This window comes from Eublepharis macularius, chromosome 7, assembly GCF_028583425.1.
Source record: "Eublepharis macularius isolate TG4126 chromosome 7, MPM_Emac_v1.0, whole genome shotgun sequence".
Classification (NCBI taxonomy): Eukaryota; Metazoa; Chordata; class Lepidosauria; order Squamata; family Eublepharidae; genus Eublepharis; species Eublepharis macularius.
The window spans coordinates 81,582,744-81,602,773 of NC_072796.1; the positions used below are offsets into that span (position 1 = coordinate 81,582,744).

Below are 20,030 nucleotides of genomic sequence, written 5' to 3' on the forward strand. Positions count from 1 at the left end.
TTGATGTCGAGGACATTCAACTCCAAGGTGTCTTCGAGCCCGATGGTGTTGCACCCAACATGGTAGGAGTTGGTTCGGAGGCACTTCGGACCGAAGTTGGGGTCGAGTCCGGTGGTGGTCTAGGCTCCGAATGAGTTGGAGACAGCCGGGAGCGTGGCATCTTCAAGCCTGTTGAAGCGGGACCAGGTTGGGTAGTGGAACCGGGTGAGGCAGAAGATGGTGCCTTAGCCAGTGGATCTGTAGCCTCCATGGCACATTTCCAAAGGGAAGCTTGTAGTCTACCCACCCGCTCTGCTCTGTCCTTCGAAATGAAGGTCTGCAATCGAATGGCCATCCAATCTGGTAATCTTCCTGTTGCAAGACACACATCGCTTGAAAAGAGCTGTTTCCAACATCGTCGACAAACTTAGAACGAGCAGAAAAGCTATGAACCTCTTTCATCGGCGGCAAAAGAGGAACTGAGGGTATGTCGGGGTGCCCTGCCTCCTCGGGGCCGTTCTGGTGGGAAGACGGCCGTGTACGTGTGCAGAGAGGTGAGGGTGCCCCCTGGTGGTATTAAGCTATAAAAACCTCTGGAATCAGCAGGCCTGCGCGTGTGGGGCTGCACAGGAAGACCGCTGATGAACAAATAAGTTCCAGTGTGAAAAGGACCTCAGCTGATGGGAGGGGGATGCCTCTCCTCTCAGCTGAAAAAAGCAGCAGGCCCTTTGAAAGCAGCAACACTTTTCTTGCAGGCAAGAAAAGTGTTGCTGCTTTCAAACACCTCCTATCAGCTGAAAAGCGGCAGGGTGAACACCTCTACTGCAGAAAGCCCATCTCCAGTCACCTAGGAAATTGATTGATGGTGCCAGGCTGTCGGCAGTGACTAAATGAAAAATGAACTGGCCTAAAGTTTGTCGTAGTTCATCAGAAATGGGCTCTGATGAACCACCAGTTTGCGAACCACGAACTGGCCTGGTTTGAGATGAACTTTGGTTCATATTTTGGTCCGTGCCCATCTCTACTTAACACCCACTCAGAACAGTTTACAAAGTATGTCATTATTATCCCAAGAACAACAACACCCTGTGAGGTGGGTGGGGCTCCTAGAAGCTGTGACTGACCCAAGGTCACCCAGCTGGCTTCAAGTGGAGGAGTGGGGAATCAAACCCAGCTCTCCAGGTTAGAGTCCCGTGCTCTTAACCACTATACCAAACTGGCTCTTATAGGTGAAACTGAAATCTTAACTACATGGCATAGAAATATGTAATAGCTTTAACTCCAGATTTTGATGCAATAGTTCAGAACAAATAAGTTTGACACTCCTGTGTTCGATACTTGACTGTGTACTCACAGGATTTTATGGAAAGGCTAAGGATGCAATTTTAGCTGTATTTACATGCATAAGATAGCACTGGTGTTCCTTGCCCTCAGATTTTCAAATTTATATGTATCCATAGAAAAGACTAAAATAAATTCACATTTTTTTCTTCCAGTCTCCTGATTTTAAATTTACTAATGCTTCTAAAGGGTTAAATGTGTGATCTGGCTCATGATACATGCCCAGTGCAGCTCTTGGTGCTCTGCTTCCAGTTTATTTAATCTGGTTTATTTAATCCATGTTTACCTATATATTCACATCAGTCATATCATATAGACTCAGTGATGTCACTTCTGGTTTATGCTGGAAGTGGCCTGACATTGTATAGCTGTATCCCTTCCCACTTCTCCACACGCGTCTTTATTTTTTTCCTCTTTAGTGGTCAGAGAAGCCTGAAACAAGCCCCAAGCAAATGAGCATCCAACCCCCTCTTTTTTCATTAGGGAAGAGTCGCAAAGCTGTGAGACATTCCTGCATTCTGCTCCTTTAAGCACAATGTGCATACCTTTCCCTGAGAGCAATCCACATTCCCCAATGATCACTTATTGGGTTTACCTTTTTATTTCCTTTCTTTCTTTACGACTGGAGCTCATGTTTAAAAATAAAAAAACTGGTGGGCACAAGATGGCCCAATCAGAGAATACAGGGACAGGGAGAAGGGAGTGGTAGTGAACAAACTGGGCTCCGGCATTGCAACGTTACTACACATGCTCTGAATTTTTTTAAAAAAATGACGTCAGCTCCACCCCCCAGAAAAGGCGGCTTGAAACAGACACTTCTCAACTTGTCTGGAATAAGAAAACAGACACCAAATCACCTTGAGGTCATGCAGTGCAGAATACTAGTTGCCCATGCTGATTCAGTGCTGATTAGACATGGGCATGATCCAAAAAAAATACCGATCAAGCTGTTCGTGGATCCACGCTGGTGACGACCCCAGATCACCGATTCACTCCGATCAAGTCCCGTTTCCGATCTGGGATCTGGGATCGGAGGGGCGCCCCCCCCCACACACTTAGAACAGATAGGGGAAAAAGTTTTTAACCCGGAGACGAGCCGCGTCCCCTCAGGGAGGGGAGGTTTTCTCACACACACACATGTACGCACTTCGAGCAGGGGGGGAAAAGTTTTTAACCCGGTGACGAGCCGCCTCCCCTCAGGGAGGGGACGTTTTCTTACACACACACACACACACACACTTAGAGCAGAGGGGGGAAAGTTTTTAACCTGGCGTTTTCTCTCTCTCACACACACACACACACATGCACGCACTTAGAGCAGGGGGGGGGAGTTTTTAACTCGTCCCTGCCTCTCCAAAGAGAGAGAGAGAGAGAGACACCCCGTCAACAAGTTTCAGCCAGATTTTTTAAAAAAGCAGGGATAGAATCCTCCATCCCACCCGATTTTAAAAGCAAGCAGCCAGTCTTCCAAAAGCATATTTTAAACAGGAAGAAAGTAAAACCAGGATCCACATGGATCCTCGTGGATCCTATGGTTTTTTAAGTAGGAAAAACACAAATGAAACATCAAATCACATACCAACTTCTTGCAAAAAGCAGGCACTGGGCTGAGAAGCCAGGAGGAGAGAGATATCGCTTTTCAGTTAACTCTTTCAGCACTGAACGAACTCAGGAGAGGAGCGCAAAACAGCTTGATAGCTGCTCTCAAAGCAAGGGTTTTTTGAAAGAGTTAACACTGAGAAGAGATCTCTTCTGAACTCTTTCAACAGCACTGAATGAACTCAGGAGGAGCGCAAAACAGCTTCTGTTGATGATAGCCGCACTCAAAGTTTTTTCTCTTTCTTAACCCATTCCTCTCCCAATCACTTTGCTTATATTTTTCTCAGGAAGCCACCTTTTCACTCACAACTGTTTGCTTTTCCTTGCTAGGGGAAATATTATCAAGTTTCAAACAGAGCTCAGGCATTCCCCTGCCTCCGTTGCCAGGGGAACAGATTGTTGGCGCCTGAATGTCTAGCTTCCCAGTCCTATCACAATCGCCCTGGTCCAGCCCCCTCCCGACTGCGGGATCGTTTGCCGTGGAAGACAACGATCCACCAGGTCATGATTGGGAGATTGCCATTATCGTGGGGTTTTTTTTATCGTAATGGAGATCGTGCCCATCTCTAGTGCTGATTAGTGTGAATACTCAATACTGAGGGCTTAAAGTGTGCCACGAGGAATGAACTTAAGTATAAAAGGAGCAAAACTGTGTTATATACAAAAGCTGGAAAGGTTCTCTTGACTTGCAAGATTTTTTCCCCAAGCATGCAGTCTTTTGAGTCTAATATGAAACTATAGTAAGGATCATTTCACTAATGCATGAGGATTTGTGATAATGTTGCAGAAATTTTACTATCAAAACTGAACTGCAGTGTAATGACTTTTGTTATCATGATTTCTAATTACTATTCAATATGAATTGACCCTACATATGTTCTACTGCAATAGTAAGTCCACCACTCCAAAAAAAACTAGAGAGGGGAAAGCAAAATAAAATATTCAAAATTCTTATGGGCCAGAATGCTATCAGAACTGATTTAATAATTTCTACCAGGACTAGATTAGTAGTCCTTTCTCTTGTATTAGTTGGTTCTGGTCTTACCATTCCTCCTTTTTTCACTCTTTGTTCACAGCCTGATTTCCTCCTTTCTTCCTCTCATCCTCACTTTTATCCACGTTCTTCCATTATGAATCCTGCTACCACATTAACTGTTCTCTATAAACATGATCCTACATTTCTATATTTACTTATCAAATTATTTTATTTTAGTTATTGCCTGCCTTTCTTACTGAAATCCAAGGTAGGTTACACAGTGCAAGTGAAAAACAATACAATCAACAGGAAGAGCATTCGCTGAGCAGGTACAATAATGAGCAACAGTTAGTACATTCAGTGACAACAGGTACAATAGGGCACAGTTGCAGAAAATTTGAAGATTTTCTTCAAAGTCAAGCATACAGATGAAATATTTCTGAAATAATTCATAACTAATTTATATGGCATGTAAAGCAATGTGCAAATTCCCTAGTGGCATGTATCTGCATCAGCATACAGTATTCAATAGCATAGCATATAGTCCCTGTCCCTACCAAAGTATCCCTCTTAGTTATTTCTTATGATACAGCCCTATAGTGTGGGTAGAAAACCCTCTTGAATATTTCAGTATTGCACAGAAAGCCAGGAGAGTAGGTGCTTTCCTGACCTCCTCAGGCAGGCCATTCCATAAGGGGGGGGGGCCACCACAGAGAAAGCATGTGTGCGGACCACTGTTGATTTTGCCCAACTGCAGCATGGTATCTGCAGAAGGCCCTGTTCGGATGAGCGAAGCTGCTGTGGCAGAACATAGGGAGAGAGATGGTTGCACAGATATGAGGGGCCGAGGTCATGAAGGGCTTTGAATATGATAGTCATGACCTTGAATTGAGCCTGGTAACTGACGGGAAGTCAATGGAGTGACTGCAAAATAGGAGTGATATGCATGCTCCATCTAGTTCCTGAGAGTATATGAGCTGCAGTGTTCCACGCCAGCTGGAGTCTCTGAGTCAGCTTTGAGGGGAGACCTATGCAGAGTGCATCACAGTAGTCTAGTCTTGATGTCATTTTGGCATGAATCCAAGTGGCCTGATCAGCCATGTCAAGGAAGGGGGCCATCTTCCAGGCTAGTCTGAGTTGGGAGAAGGCCTGTTTTGCAACAGCATTTATTTGCTTCTCTAGCAGCAGTGCTGGGTCTAGTATAACCCCTAGGCTCTTAACTGAGTCAGCCACATCAAAGTTTGGAAGTACAATTTCCTTCAATATCTCTGCTTTTCAACCAGCATCATTTCCATCTTGTCTGGGTTCGATTTCAATTTCTTTGCTTTCAGCCAATTGATGACCGCTGTCAAGCAGCAACTTAGTATCTCTACTGCATCACCAGGGGGTTTAGATAGCGAGATATAGAGTTGGATATCATTTTCTTATTGATGGCATCCAATTCCATAGCTATGAATGAGTTTTCCTAAAGGCTTTTACCCAGAGGTTGATTAACATGGTGGATAACATTGCACCTTGCGGAACACCACAAGGTAATTTCCACACTGAGGATAGGTGGTCTCCAGTAGCAACTCATTGAGTCCGTCCCCCATGAGATAACAATATAAATTAGTCCAAGGTATAGCCCGATACCTACTTTTGCTTTCAAACGACTCAACAGGATGATGTAGTCTACTGTATCGAAGGCTGCAGACAGATCCAGGAGGAGCAACAATGAAGCATGGCCTTTGTCTACATTCAGGTGAAGGGCATCAACTAGAACCACCAGGGCCATCTCCGTCCCATAGCTGGGTCTAAAACCAGACTGAAAAGGATCTAAGGCATGAGAGTTGTCCAAGAAGGCCTGAAGATGGTCAGCTACTGCTCTCTCTATCACTTTGCCCAGAAAGGGCAGATTAGAGACTGGGAGATAATTGGGTACATCATTTTTGTCTAATGGTTTTTTAAGTAGTGGGCACATGACCACCTCTTTGAGATGCTGAGGAAAGGTACCTTGAGTTAATGACTGATTTATGATAGATATGATAGATATCAAGAAGACAGTTTCTTCTGTGCCATGCCATGCTCCAGTTGTGAAAATGGGGCCAAGAGTATAGTGAATCTAATAAGAATCTGCCAAAAGCTGCAGTGCTGGAGTAAAGCAACCTAGAAATATAAGAACTTTCTCCTGCTCAGTGGCTGAACCATGGAGGGTGGCAAACAGAATGTTCCTATTTTGCTTTCCACAATGTATAGACAAAATAACAACCTACGTAAAAGAATGGCTTTGCTTACTGTAAAATATGAATCTACCTGATTAATTTTAATACAAAAAGTTTTGAACTACAACTGAACACAAACTGTCAAACTATGAGAAGTCTGCCCTTCTAGAATAATTGGGTTAAAATCAACTCTTGATTCTACAAAATAAACATAGAAGCTAATTTTGTCCATTTCTTTCTATGGAAAAAAAACTCTGTGTACTTGGGAAAAGGTGAACATCAGAGTGATTTTCTTCCTGAACATTCATGTCACTGTGATGTATATGTGCAGTACAGCAACTACAAAAATCATTACAGTGATACTCCCACAAAATTGATTTTCTGTTGCAGTTGTAAGTCACTTATTAGTAAAAATCTGAAGAAAAGCACACCTTTTAATAGGAGCAGTACATAACCAACCTTTTCTTGTTCTACTGTAATTAGTACAAATATTTTTATGTGCTGGGTTTGTATTTATAATGAGCTGAGTTATCAAAAGAATACCTCAGCTAAATTATCCAGTTTAGATCCCTACTGAACTATGCTCTCTTTGTTTACATATCCTCTGGTGAATATCAGGAAAACGTTCATAAATTCAGAAGTTTTCTTAAATCCCTAAATTACACATTTTTTCATAATTAGTCACCATTCCAAGCACTTCTTATGGTCACATGACTAGGTGACAAAGAATGATAGACTAAGGAACCTGTGATACATACATCATCTTAGTCCAACTATCTATAGGTCTGCAAACATAAAGGATAGTTTTAGCAAAACTTCTGTTTAGATGGTGTTCATAGTGCTGGCCTGTTATATCTTAGTTCCTTTGTTGATTAATTTTCATTGATTTTTTTGCAGTTATACAGTGGTGATATCCACATGCAATCTAATCTTCTTAAAAGCTTTGGAGGCCCTTGGCATCCTAGGCACATTATAAACAGCAATCCTTTAAAAAAGTCAAAGGAAATATTGATCCAGGGAATTCTTTTTGGAATATGTTAGCATATGCTTCTATAATTTCAGTTTCTAACAGCAGTTCCTCCTGTTGCATCATGAGACTTTTTTGATACCCACAAGTTCATAAAGTTTAAAAAACAATGAACATATTTCTTCAAAGCAATTTTGTAATTCACATCTCACCAGAATGAGGACTGCAGGTTTGACAGCAGACCTGGGAACATGAAGCTGGGTCATAGCAAAAAGGTGTGTGTGTTTGTATGGGGGATAATTTATTGTGGAGAAGCAGTAAATACAAAAGGGAGCTTAATCCTTCTCCTACCCATTACTTCTTTTATGCAGTGCTACCTAATCATTGTCTTCCAGTTAGTGAACAATAGTGAACAATAGCAATGTTCCACTGCTGATAACTTGACAGCACTATATGCTGAGAAATGTGCATTTGGACATTAATAAAAACGAACTGAAAACACTTTTTAAAATGATTATCAAACTGAAAAATAACATTAGCAGTATTTAAAAACTTTCAGATCAGTAAGCTATTCTAGTTCCTAATTTAGACTTGAAGAAGGCCAGACAGAAGGGGGAGAGTGAGGTGATTTGTAATATGTAATTGACAGATATGTTCACCAATCAGCAGTTACATATAAATCTTGCCAACGAAGAAAATTATGCCAATGGATCTATGTTTTAAAAGTGATGTTTAAACCCATCACATTGTTGGAGGGATGGATTTAATTTGATTATCTACAAGGAGCAGTGGCTTTTTGCTTGTACATGCTGTAGTACAAGCAGGAAGAATTGCATACTTAAGACAAGGAGAGGGCAGCACTCCTGCCAAACTTTTTGCTGGCATACAATGCTGCAGACTGAAGAGGGGAAATCGAGACTAATGCTTACTCCACACTCACCAGGCAGTATCTGCAATCCTGTCTTAATGTGAGTGCTCAGAAATCAGTAATACACACACAAGGGCCAAACCAGATGAAATGCAAGAGATGAATGCTATAGTAGGACTGAAATTTCTCAGCTTCCTTAATGTTCCTTAAAAGCAGTTACAGGGAGACCATACCTCCCTCCTCTCCCATGGCATTAGCCTATGAAAAATTGCCCTCCCAAGCTACTATAGCCTCAGTATGAAAAAGGCAGATAACTGCTCATTCACATATCAAACAAGCAAGGTGAAGTGCAGGATATGCCACAGTTTCGCTCCACAAAGCTTTTTATCTAAAAACAGATGCACTAACCCCACTTTAGGTATCAACGGATGGATTCATACATCAGAAGCCCTTTTCTGTTATATATTATTTGCATCCACTGATTTCTTAACTTGTCGAATATCTGCCTTCACCTAATGTGCAGATGAGAAGATAATGTGTAGATTAGAAGATTTCATTGCAAATGGAGGGAGGAGTTATACCTGGAAAAGTGTTTCCATTGAAACAAATAACAAGGATAATAATAAAGAAATCAAACAAATGTAAGAATGAGAATAATGAAAAAGAATAGTAGTTTTGAGAAAGTAAAAAGCAGCAAGCAAATGCTCTTGCAATAAAAAGAATATATAAAACTGCAAGCTATCCATATATTTCATGATTGATTTCCAAATAGCAAACTAATTAATAATAATTACCAAATAGATTTTAAGAACAAAATAATTAAGGAATTGAACATATATCCTACTTTACCTGCTGTTTATCTCTTAATGCTGCTTCAGCCCTGACTGTATAGTTACAATGGTCCATAAGCTTGTCCTTGCTATTTAAATAGCATAGCTGGAGCATTTGATATTCTTGAGCTAAACGCAGGTTTTCTTCCATTGCATCATCCAGACCAGTCTATGAAGAAATATTTCTGGTAAGTATTAGCATTTTTAAAAAGCCATGACTTTATTTCCTCAACAATATGTACCACCTGTGTGATATGTAGTACAGGACTTGACAAATCCCAGATGCCAGGGTGCCATGGTTCCTAGAAACTTCTTTGCGGTACCTAATATTTTCATCAATTATTTTATCAGTGATCCTCAGAAATACAAAGCTTATTTATTATTTTACATCATAATATATTTTGTTGTATGACATAAACATGCATATAAATGAAATTCTTGTCATTGCTTGTTTATATGTTAATTTCATACCATTCAACAGAGGTAGATCAATTCATTTCTTAACCAGTTGTTTTCTATATTGGCTCCAATTTTCCATCACACTGAGCTTTTTAAAACAATAATGAAATTATGAGAAGCTGGAGTGAAATTACATTATGGATAGAGGTTAGCTTTTTGTGGTAATGACAACAAGGGTTACTCCATATTTATATATATATATATACTATAACAGGGGTGGGCAGAAAGTCACATGGGAGACACCAGTCACACTCCAAGCACTATTGAGGAAATAAAAATTTCCTATCTGTGAATATAGCAGGATTTGAGTTCAGTGGCACCTTAGAGACCAACAAGATTTTCAGAGTGTAAGCTTTCAAGCCTCAGAGCTCCCTTCTTCAGACATAAATAGGAATTGAGATCTCTGAGCCTTTATATCCCAGCCAAAGGTGGGTGGGTGAGGTGTAAAGGTACAATATGGCTTGATTAGAGCAGAAGTTGGCATCTTTCACCTTATATCTCTGCAATGGAAAAAGAAAGATACTTTTATTTTGAAACAAAAGCTGGGAATTCAGTGAATCTGTTACACACATTGTTAAAATGTTGATACAATTATATTCAATTGCCATTTAAAAAATCTAAAAAAATACCCTACCTAGTGTGTGAAAGAAATGGCCACCATGGGGACAGTGTTAAGAAAATGGCTGCCATGTAGGTGGGAAAGTTTGGATTTTCCCTTGCATATGGTAACAATATAGGCTATTCTGCAATCTTGTGCAAAACTTCATAGCAAAGCAGATTTTGGAAAGATTAGAGAAAAGCAGGGAAACCCTTGGAGGAACATGGATGCACCTTGATGCTGCGGGGAAGCAGGAAAAGAACCTCTCCTTAATAGAACTGAATATAGGGCAAATAACCTGTGTGGAAATGGCTGTTGTTCAGGAAGGTTGAAGGGAGTGAAGTGATAGAGGCTCAATGGATCTATATAACTTGACAGGGATGTTTACCAAACGTTAATAGGCATGACCTTCCAAAATGTTGATTTTAGCAATCATATTGCTGGTTCCCTGGTTTGAGAAAGGCTTTGATTTGATTTCGCTCTGCCTACTAGGCACAGGAGCAAACATTCTGTTTGCATATGCTGTCGTGCTAAGGCAGTACTAAAAATGAAGGGAAAGGGATACTGCATGCACTACTATACTTGTGTCTCCCCTGTTAGTGACAGACAGCATAACCCATGACATCTGCTTTCAATGTGTATTACAATTCAGTAACATACAGTGAATAGAGCTGTCAGCCATATCTGGCAACCAGCAGGAGACAGAGAGGGTAGGGACGGGGCATGGTCGTGTGATGTCACTTCTGGCAAATTCCTGGAAGTGATGTCATGTCACTGGCCTGACAATGATGTGATACTCTAGGAGTCGAAAAAAACTCAATAGTAAACCCATAGTTTTGTCTGACTCCCTGGGTATTCATTGTTTTAGACAAGCAGGCTAGGTATTCACTGGAAGTGACATTGTGCTGTTGACATGATGCCACTTTTAAAAATATGTTCCCTCATTACTAGAGAGTAACAAAAAAGGGATGGTGGGAGTTCTCCTGCTGAAGTGGGAAACCTTTTCTCCCTAGTAATGAGGGAAACAGGTGGGTCTAAACCCAAAAGAGTGATGAAAGTACAAGAATTTCATTTAAAAAACAGTCACAAATTGGTCAGGAGTCTGGCACTCGAAGTATGTGGACAGGAGAAGGAATCCAGTTTCCCCTGTGCAGTACCCTGGTATGGAAAAGACAGACAACCTCCCACACATGTGTAAGGCAAGTGGGAAGTACAAAACTGTGTCATCAATAGAATGTCTACTTCCCTTTCCCATGGCTATGGGCAAACAAGTGCTTCAGCACAAAAAATGTAAAAAGATAGGCAGAAATTTTAACCATCATTTCACATAAGCTTTCAAGTGAGTAATATTTGAGATGGACAGGTATATGGATACATTGACTGAACGTATGCAGGTGATAAACCTATCTCTAGGCTGTATCAATTCAGACTGCAGATGAGGGATGACATGCTAGAATATTCTCCACGAACTAGATTACATCACAGCAGGGCTTTTTTTCAGCAGGAACACGGGGGAACGGAGTTCCGGAACCTCTTGAAAATGGTCACATGGCTGGTGGCCCCGCCCCCTGATCTCCAGACAGAGGGGAGTTGAGATTGCCCTCCATGCTACTGAGCGGCGCGGAGGGCAATCTCAAATCCCCTCTGTCTGGAGATCAGAGGGCGGGGCCACCAGCCATGTGACCATTTTCTCCGAGGGCAACCCACTGAGTTCCACCGCCTCTTTTCCCAGAAGAAAAGCCCTGCATCACGGGTAGTGTTTCAGCAGCAAGAACAAGCTAAAATGCTTCTTAACATCTACCTTTCCATTTGAAGGAATGTTTTGTAGAGGAGCATTCAGTAAAGTGACCCAACACTGGCAGTTTGAAGTGAGAGAACCCAGAGCCAGGTTTACTATCTCAGTGAAAACAAGATGTGGTGAAAACAATGCAACAGCATAATGAGTAAAGGGGAATTGTCTCACTTCAGGAATAATATAAGCATAGCTTGTTTTTCATAAACTTACCTTGACCGAGGGATGTACAGGATTTCCCTTATGATGGTGAAACTTAACACTTGTAAGTAATTAACATTTCTACAGTAATCAGAATCCCAGCAAATGAGTGAATATTAGATTTACTGTGAAAATGGTAATTATTTACCAAGGGTAAAGGTCAAGATTTTAATTGCAAAGAAGCAGAGTAAAAGAAGATTTCAAGAATGATATGCTTGAAGTTCATAAAAGAACTGGGAACGAAAACATGCAAATAATCAGAGTTTAAAATGGCCGAAAGATGGATGAAGACTTAAAAGATGGCTGACAAAGAATAGATCATCAAAGATCCAATATGAAGGCTGGCAAAGAAACTAAAGGCACAATCCTACAAAGAGTTACTCCAGTCTAAGCCCACTGTGCTATAAGTGTATGGCCATATGTAAGATGAAACAAAAGAGGACCCTCACTACACCTTTTCACCTTATCAGTTTATTGAGCAACAGGTATGCAGCTGCTCATTTGATGTGTGGGATGCAAATGTGGGATGCCTCAAGAAAGTGTTATATCTGGAGATATTAAACAGTTCAAGCATTCAGTACCAATAGTAGGGGCTCTGCTATTTTGATAGATAGGTAAAACGTAAATGTCACTGGCCTATACGACCCCTAAAACTCTTTGGAATAACTCCACTTTGCAGCCTCACCAGAAAGTCATAAGAAGAAGGCCTATGACATCTTCCACAAGGTTGTTACTCAAGAGTATGGTAGTCCAGCCCAAATCTGGACTATTGCATTACATGCCTTAGGCAGAGAGGAAGGGATAGTAGTGACCTCATTGGGAAGAACAAAGCTGTCACACAAGAAAGTGCAAGAAGAGGTGGTCCTTCATGAAGGGCTTTAAAGGTGAGTACCAACATCTTAATATCATATTCTACACATCAAAAACTGTTAACAGAACTAATGACAACAATGGAGATTACTCATCAGACCAAGATCACCCACAAGTACCAATAAAGCTGTCTCTGTCATGAATTCAGGCCTGAAACCAGATTGAAAATGATGTCTCTTCCAAATATTCTGGAGTTGCTCTGCCACTATCCATTCTATAACTTTTCCAAAAAGGGAAGGTTCAAGTCAGGTCCATAACTGGCCAAGACCTACTTATCTAAAGATGCCTTCTTGAGTTATAGTTGAATAATAGCCCCTTTTATGGATTTTGGAAAAACTCCTTCCATCAGATAGCCACTGACAGTCCTCTGAATTAAATGACCCACTGCCTCCCTGCAGGATTTTAAAAGCTAAGAAGGACACAGGTTTAGACTACAAGCTACTGCTACAAGCCTTCACAACTCCCACAATCTTCCTTACCTCAGTTAAGGAAACCAAAAAGAACTGATCCAGCAACTAGATCATGCTACAAATACCTCTATTGCTTTACTTCTATCTAAATCATATTATAGTTATTGCTGTGATTAATAAATGTTAATGAGAATGGTAGTTCAATATGCTCATAAACACATTTTCTTATTTAACTAATACTTTTAACAAATAATTTTCTTTTCTGAATTTGGGTCAACTGGAGATCATTTGTCTATACAGTCTCCTAGAAATTCAAGGCCTGTTGAAAATCAAAGCACTGCCACCTTTGTGTTTTTCATTTTTCAAAATAATATGATATATTAACTAATTAATTAGAACATACTTTAAACATTACCTGCACACACTCCCTTAATGTTTGTAAGCATTTTTTATTCAGAAAAACAACTCAGGAAGCAACCTTGCTGACAGAATTTCTGACTCATCAAAATTATGTACTTTATTTCACTGACAAGTCATTTTGCTTGAATGAACTGCTCAGTAGAAATGGACATGGCTGACACCCAGTGGTCTTCTAGGTAAGCATTTAAACATCCTTTCTCTCTTTTTCTCACCCACCATACTCCTACACACACTTACACACTATCCCGACTCCCTCTTTATACATCAGAACTGTCAAAAAGTACTTTCATCTTTCTCAATTAAGACAGTACACATTATCAAGGTGCAATCTGATGTCTGAATTTTATTTTATTTTCCAAATGGAAGACCATGGTATAAGCAGTATATCAGGATGTATTTGATCAGATGATATTGGCTGGAGATTTCAATGGTGTGGTGGACTTGCAATTAGACAAGAAATCAAAAACAACTGTTAAAAAATCAGGGAAGCTACCAAAAACTTTTTTTGAACTAGTTCAACAAGAACATTTGGAAGACGTATGGAGAAAAGAATATCCGAAAAGTACTGAATTTACATACTACTCCGCAAGGCACTTATCATTTTCACGTATTGATATGATTTGGGCAACAAAAGATTTGACTCTATTGACAAAAAAGTGGAAATCTCACCGAAGGTGAGTGCAGACCACAATCCAATGTTATGGAAATGGACAATGGGTCGAAGAAAACTTAGATGGAGAATAAATGAGGATTTATTACAAAATCAGGAAAATTTGAAGTATTTGAAAGAAGAAACTAAGCAATTTTTTGTAACAAATAACAACAATGAAGTCTCAACACAGATGGTATGGGATACCTTTAAGGCTGTAATGAGAGGAAATTTAACCTTACTTAACAGTAAGGATAAGAAAAGAAAGCAGGAGAAATGGCAAGAAATTCAAGAAAAAATATATAAAAAAGAAGAACAATTGAAGAAAAGACCAGGAAAAAAGTCGATTATACAGGAAATTAAAATATTGCAGGATCAAATAACAGCCATTAGTAATAAAGAGCTAGAATGGAAGTTAAAGACATTAAAGCAGAAGTCATTTGAAGGAGCAAATAAACCAGGAAAGTATTTAGCCTGGCAACTGAAAAAAGGAAGGAAATGAAAATTATTAATACAATAATGGAGGAAGGTAAAGAATTGAAAGATCATCAACTAATTAAGCGTGCGTTCTTTAAATACTACGCTAAATTATTTCAAAAGAAATCTGTGAATGTACAAGAGAGAGATGGGTATTTAAGGAATGCCCACTTACCAAAGCTACCAGAAGAGATGAAACAGAGACCGAATGCTCCAATAACAGAAGAAGAAGTCATACAGGCAATTGAAGCGGCTAAGACTGGGAAAGCACCAGGACCTGATGGGATCACAGCTAAATTTTACAGAGTAATGAAGGAGGACCTAGTACCGATTTTAAAAAATGTAATGAACAATATGCTTCAAGGAAAGGATCTCCCAGATACATGGAATGAAGCTAGTATTGCACTGATCCCAAAAGAAAGCCAAGATTTGACAGAGTTGAAAAATTATAGACCCATATCGCTTATAAACAATGACTACAAAATAATGGCAAGAATACTGGCAGATAGGCTCAAAATATGGTTAATGGACTTTATAGATGAAGATCAGGCCGGATTTTAACCAACTATTTTATATCACCTCATCCAATAAAATCTATTTAAAAAAAACGAAACAAAACCATGAGTAGGCATATGCCACAGTACAGAAAGTGGGTTACGAAGATAGAATACAATGCAGTAAAAGGAAGGTGATACATGCAAGAAATACTGCAATAGACTATAATTCTCTCCCTTAATAATCCAGTTCTAATGCCTTTATAAAAATGTCCTCTTGAGCATTTCAGTTTTGTGCATTCTGTGAAACAGTAGTGGAGTGGGGGCCTTTTTTTGCTTCTCAGGCAGGCCAATCCACAAGGTGGGAGCCACCACAAAGAATATGTGGGAAAGGCCAATGTGGCATCTCCGGAAGATGTAGCTCAGACGTGCAAAGCTCTTGTAGTGAGACATTTCAGGAGAGGTGATCTGTTTTGTAGATGATAACCAGAATCTTGAACTGAGCTTGATAACTGATCGGTAACTAGGGTTGTGCAATCCAGGATCTGTGGACTGGCAAAATAGATGGCTTGATGCTGATCTGGCATAATCCAACTATCTAGATCACTATGGAAACTTCCAGATCAGATCCAGGGAGCAGAACTATGATGGGCCAGATTATTTGGTTGCATGGTCTTTGCAAAGAAAAAGCAGACAGCTAGAGGAGCAGCCAGTGAGCAAGTGAGAAGCAGGTGGCATGAAGTGGAGGCAAACTTCATACTGTGGCAGGAGAACAGGGTGAGGTTAGCAGGGGATGGAGCAGCAGCCAGTCAGCAAGCAAGAAGTAGTGCAAAGTGACCTTGTGCTACAGCAGGAGAGTGGCACATGGCTGTGAAGGAACAGGAGGCAGCAGGCAGGGTGGATGGATTCCCATCCTGCCCATCGACCCCCACCAGAGCTCCAAAAGACCACTTCAAGCTGCCTCCTGCCTTTTAAACTCTGTGCCTCCAGTGAACACCCCTCCTTGATTCAGTCTGGGAGTATTCTGGTTTCATATTGAGGCTCTCTGGTTTGACATAGGTTCCCTTATTGTAGTTCAGTTCTGTTGGGCTTTGCTGGGAGTGGGACTCACATTTGGGACTGACTTTTGGCCAGGGGTTGCCTTTACTTATGGTATCTCTTTGCATAGAAAACCTTGGAAATGTTTCCCCCGTAGGAAACAATGGACAGTGGCTGGGGCACCTTATTCAGGGCTCATAGAATTGTACCTCAGAGTACAATATCCCTGAAATGTGGGGGGTCTTTAGTGGGCAGGAAGGAGGTTTCCTGAAAATTTGTTGGAGTTTGCTCAAAAAATGCCCTCCAGCCCCCTGGATAGTTTTCCCTATAGGGAATAATGGCCGTATAAATTTGGGATTCTCTAATTAGATTAGAGAATCTGATCTGGATTTCAGGAGTACCTTTTGGGGGGTATCTCTGAAACCTGGATCCAGATCAGCCACATTTTTTTTTCATGCACACCCCAACCACTGGAGTGTCTGTAGAATGGGTGTGACATGCATGTTCCACTTTGTGCCCAACAGTAACCTGGCTGAGGCGTTCTATATTAACTGGCACTTCCAAGCTATCTTTACGGGAGGGCCCATGTAAAGCATATTGCAATAGCCATGAGGTAACCATAGCATGCATCCATGTGTAAAATCAGCTGAGAAGTTAAGGAGCTACCTTCCAGGCTAAATGAAGCTGGAAGAATACACTTTTTGCAGCTGCCTTAACTCCCTCCTCCAGCAATAATAACCTTTCTTTCGGAATCCCTTGCTCAATCTGTTGCTGTGCCAAAAGTATGTGTGTGGACATTTTCTTTTTAATAAATGTTTTATAATTTTTAAGGCTGGTAGTTGTTCTCTGTACCACCTAGACCTCATTCATTCAAACATGCTATTTAAAGCAGGCGCCAAGAGAAGAGGTGTGGTCTGTTGGCAATCTGTCAACCCCCCCCCCCCAGTGGTCTGCAAGTGCAGTAAATAGCCCCATGGTAACCAGACACTGGGTAGCAGAGCTGCCAGTCTTAAAAGGGCAACACAGGGAAGGAGAGCAGAGAGCCCTGATCCTTTCAGCGGGCAATTCCTACAAAGGCCAAGTGGAGGTAGCAGTGTACCAAAAGAGGGAATGAAAACCACTCCAAGAATCAGAGAAGCCAGGAAAGCTGCATGTTGCCAGGAAGAGACTTGGATGGCCGCTGGCACTCAAATGCCTAAAAGGCAAGACAGAGCAGGGCCTGCGGGTAAGTGGAACTGTTCTGCTACATTCCATGCAACTTTGTTTTTCTTCACTTTTATGTCCTATTCTTTGCAATTGCTGCGGGGAATGTTAACACTCTTCACCTCATGGCTGGACAGGGAAATGGAAATGGCTCTGAAGAGGGGGGAAACATCACAGTGATCTCTCTCTATTACTATTATTATTTATTAAATGTATAGTCCACCCTTCCCGTGGATGGACTCAGGGCGGATTACAACATACAGATAAAAACACATTGATAAAACGGTACATTAAATAATGATAAAAGCCAGATTTAACAGCATAAAAACAAACTCTGCACTACGTTCTGACTCTGCACTATGTTCCAGGTTCACTTCACCCTTCCCTGCCAACCACAAGGGAAGAGAGGGGTGGGGATGTGAGTTGGTGCGAGGTTAGCCACCGCTCCTACATGGGGCAGATGACTCAATATAGCCCCCCACTAATAAGAGACAGACAGGGAGGCCAATTGGTGGATCTGAGTACTGGCCTCAACCAAATGCCTGGCAGAACATCTCTGTCTTACAGGCCCGCCGGAAGGACACAAGGTCTTGGTAGGCCCGAGTATCCTCCGACAGAGTTCCACCAGGTTGGGGCCAGGACTGAAAACGCCCTGGCCCTGGTTGAGGCCAGTCGAGCCTCCCTAGGGCCAGGGACAACCAGTAGATGTTTTTCTGCTAATCTAAGCACTCTCCGGGGTACATATGGGGAGAGGCGGTCCCTCTAGGTTTGTCCAATAAGGCTTAATCTCCAAGATTTACAATATTCTCCTGGCTTCTTCAAAATTCAAGATCTTAAGTTATCAAAAAAGTGGCATAATATAATAATAACATTCATTTATATACTGCCCTTTAGGATGACTTAACATCTACTCAGAGCAGTTTACAAAGTATGTCATTATTATCCCCGCAACAACAAACACCCTGTGAGGTGTGTGGGGCACAGAGAGCTCCTAAAAGCTGTGACTGACCCAAGGTCACCCAGCTGGCTTCAAGCGGAGGAGTGGGGAATCAAACCCAGTTCTCCAGATTAGAGTCCCACAAACTTAACCACTACACCAAACTGGCTCTCAAACCAACTGTAATATCAAGCCAACAACAGAACAATGGAATAGCATACAGTAATCTACAATACTCAAGTCCTCAATAACAATAATAAAATTACAGTCTTACAAGATAATAACCAGCTGGTACCTCACCCCTAGAAAATTATCAATGATCTCATCAACAATATCTCCACTCTGTTGGAAAGGATGTGGAGAAGTAAGCACAATTGCACACTGTTGGTGGTGATGTCAACAGAAGTGATAAGTCAAATACAAGATACTAGCTGCAGCTAAAAGTGTAATTGCAGCAAATTGGAAATCACATAATCCACCAACAATAGACAAGGTTTATAAAAATTTGGGATCACTTTATATTAAAAAAAATAAATGACAAAATATATCTGGCTAAATATTATCCAAATACAATAGATTTTCTGGAGAAATGGTTCCCCTTTTTTGGAGTATTTAACAATCAATAACATTCAACCCCCTTCAAGATCTTTGCAAACAATCATAAGTTTATAAGATTATTACATAAATTCTTATTGCTAGTAAAATAAAGAATTATAATTTAAATTAGCTTTACAACATCACTGGAATTAATGCAAGGAAATATTAAGATATAATTTTACTTTATATCTTTTTTCATCAGTATGCTTAGACAAAGAAGACACCAAGAACAGAACTGATATAGAGAGCTGAATGTTGTTTAGTGTGTATTGGTTCTGTTATGAAAAAATTGAAAAATGTAACAATATGTTCACATATTGCATCTTATCAACATTTTTTTTTTAAAAAGTAGTGATCTCTCTCCTCTTTGTACTCCTCAGCCCAATATGGGACTCCTGAAGTGACTTACAGTGCAAGCCTATGCATGTCTACTCAAAAGGAAGTCCCACAATTTCTGGGAGACTTAGTCCCAGGTAAGTGTGTTTAGGATTGCAGCTTTGGGGATGTTTAAAAACTCTACATGCTTCAGTGAAGAAATCCCATTGGGGCCATAGGTAGAGCATTCTGCCTCTGGTGAAAGCCATCTGCTGCAAGGGCAAACCAGAGAGCAGGAGTGGTTGTCATCCCTTATAATAGTGACTGCATATCTGGTAGCCCTGCCCTTAATTTCATGCTCCCAATTGCAGGAGACTCCAGGGTGGAGACTGGGCACAAGACTGAAAGTTTCCCCACTCTTGGGAGATATCAGAATCCAATTCTGACCTCACTGGAGTGGGGTGTGGTGTCTGAATCCTCCCCAAGAGCAGGAAAACCTTTGTTGTGACTAGCCTCTCGCATGGTTCCCCTGCTCAGGGTGGTGGTGGTGGATGAGAATAGCATCTCTAAGCTCAGAGAGTTGGTATTCTTATCCCTCCCCACGAAGGGAAAAATTCCCCACTGTGGCCCACCTCTTGGGACAGAGACTAGATACCACAGAGAGGTGCTCCAAGGCCAGGCGCTGCAGCTGCCCAGCTTAGGATGCAGGAGGGACCCTGGCCTAGTGGCCTTTCAGGGCAGTGATTCACTGGAAAATTTTCTGTGAATTCAATGACCAGTCTGACTCTGTCTCCTCACCCCAACTGGAT

General features: G+C 41.1%; 1 protein-coding gene across 1 annotated transcript in view; it reads right to left on the minus strand.

The window, feature by feature from the left end:
- CCDC178 (coiled-coil domain containing 178) overlaps positions 1-20,030 on the minus strand; it is a 252,965-nt gene that overhangs the window by 80,436 nt on the left and 152,499 nt on the right. The window contains exon 17 of the mRNA XM_054985554.1: positions 8,781-8,930. Within this exon, the coding sequence (XP_054841529.1) occupies positions 8,781-8,930 (150 nt within the window). The remainder of the gene's footprint in view (positions 1-8,780; positions 8,931-20,030) is intronic.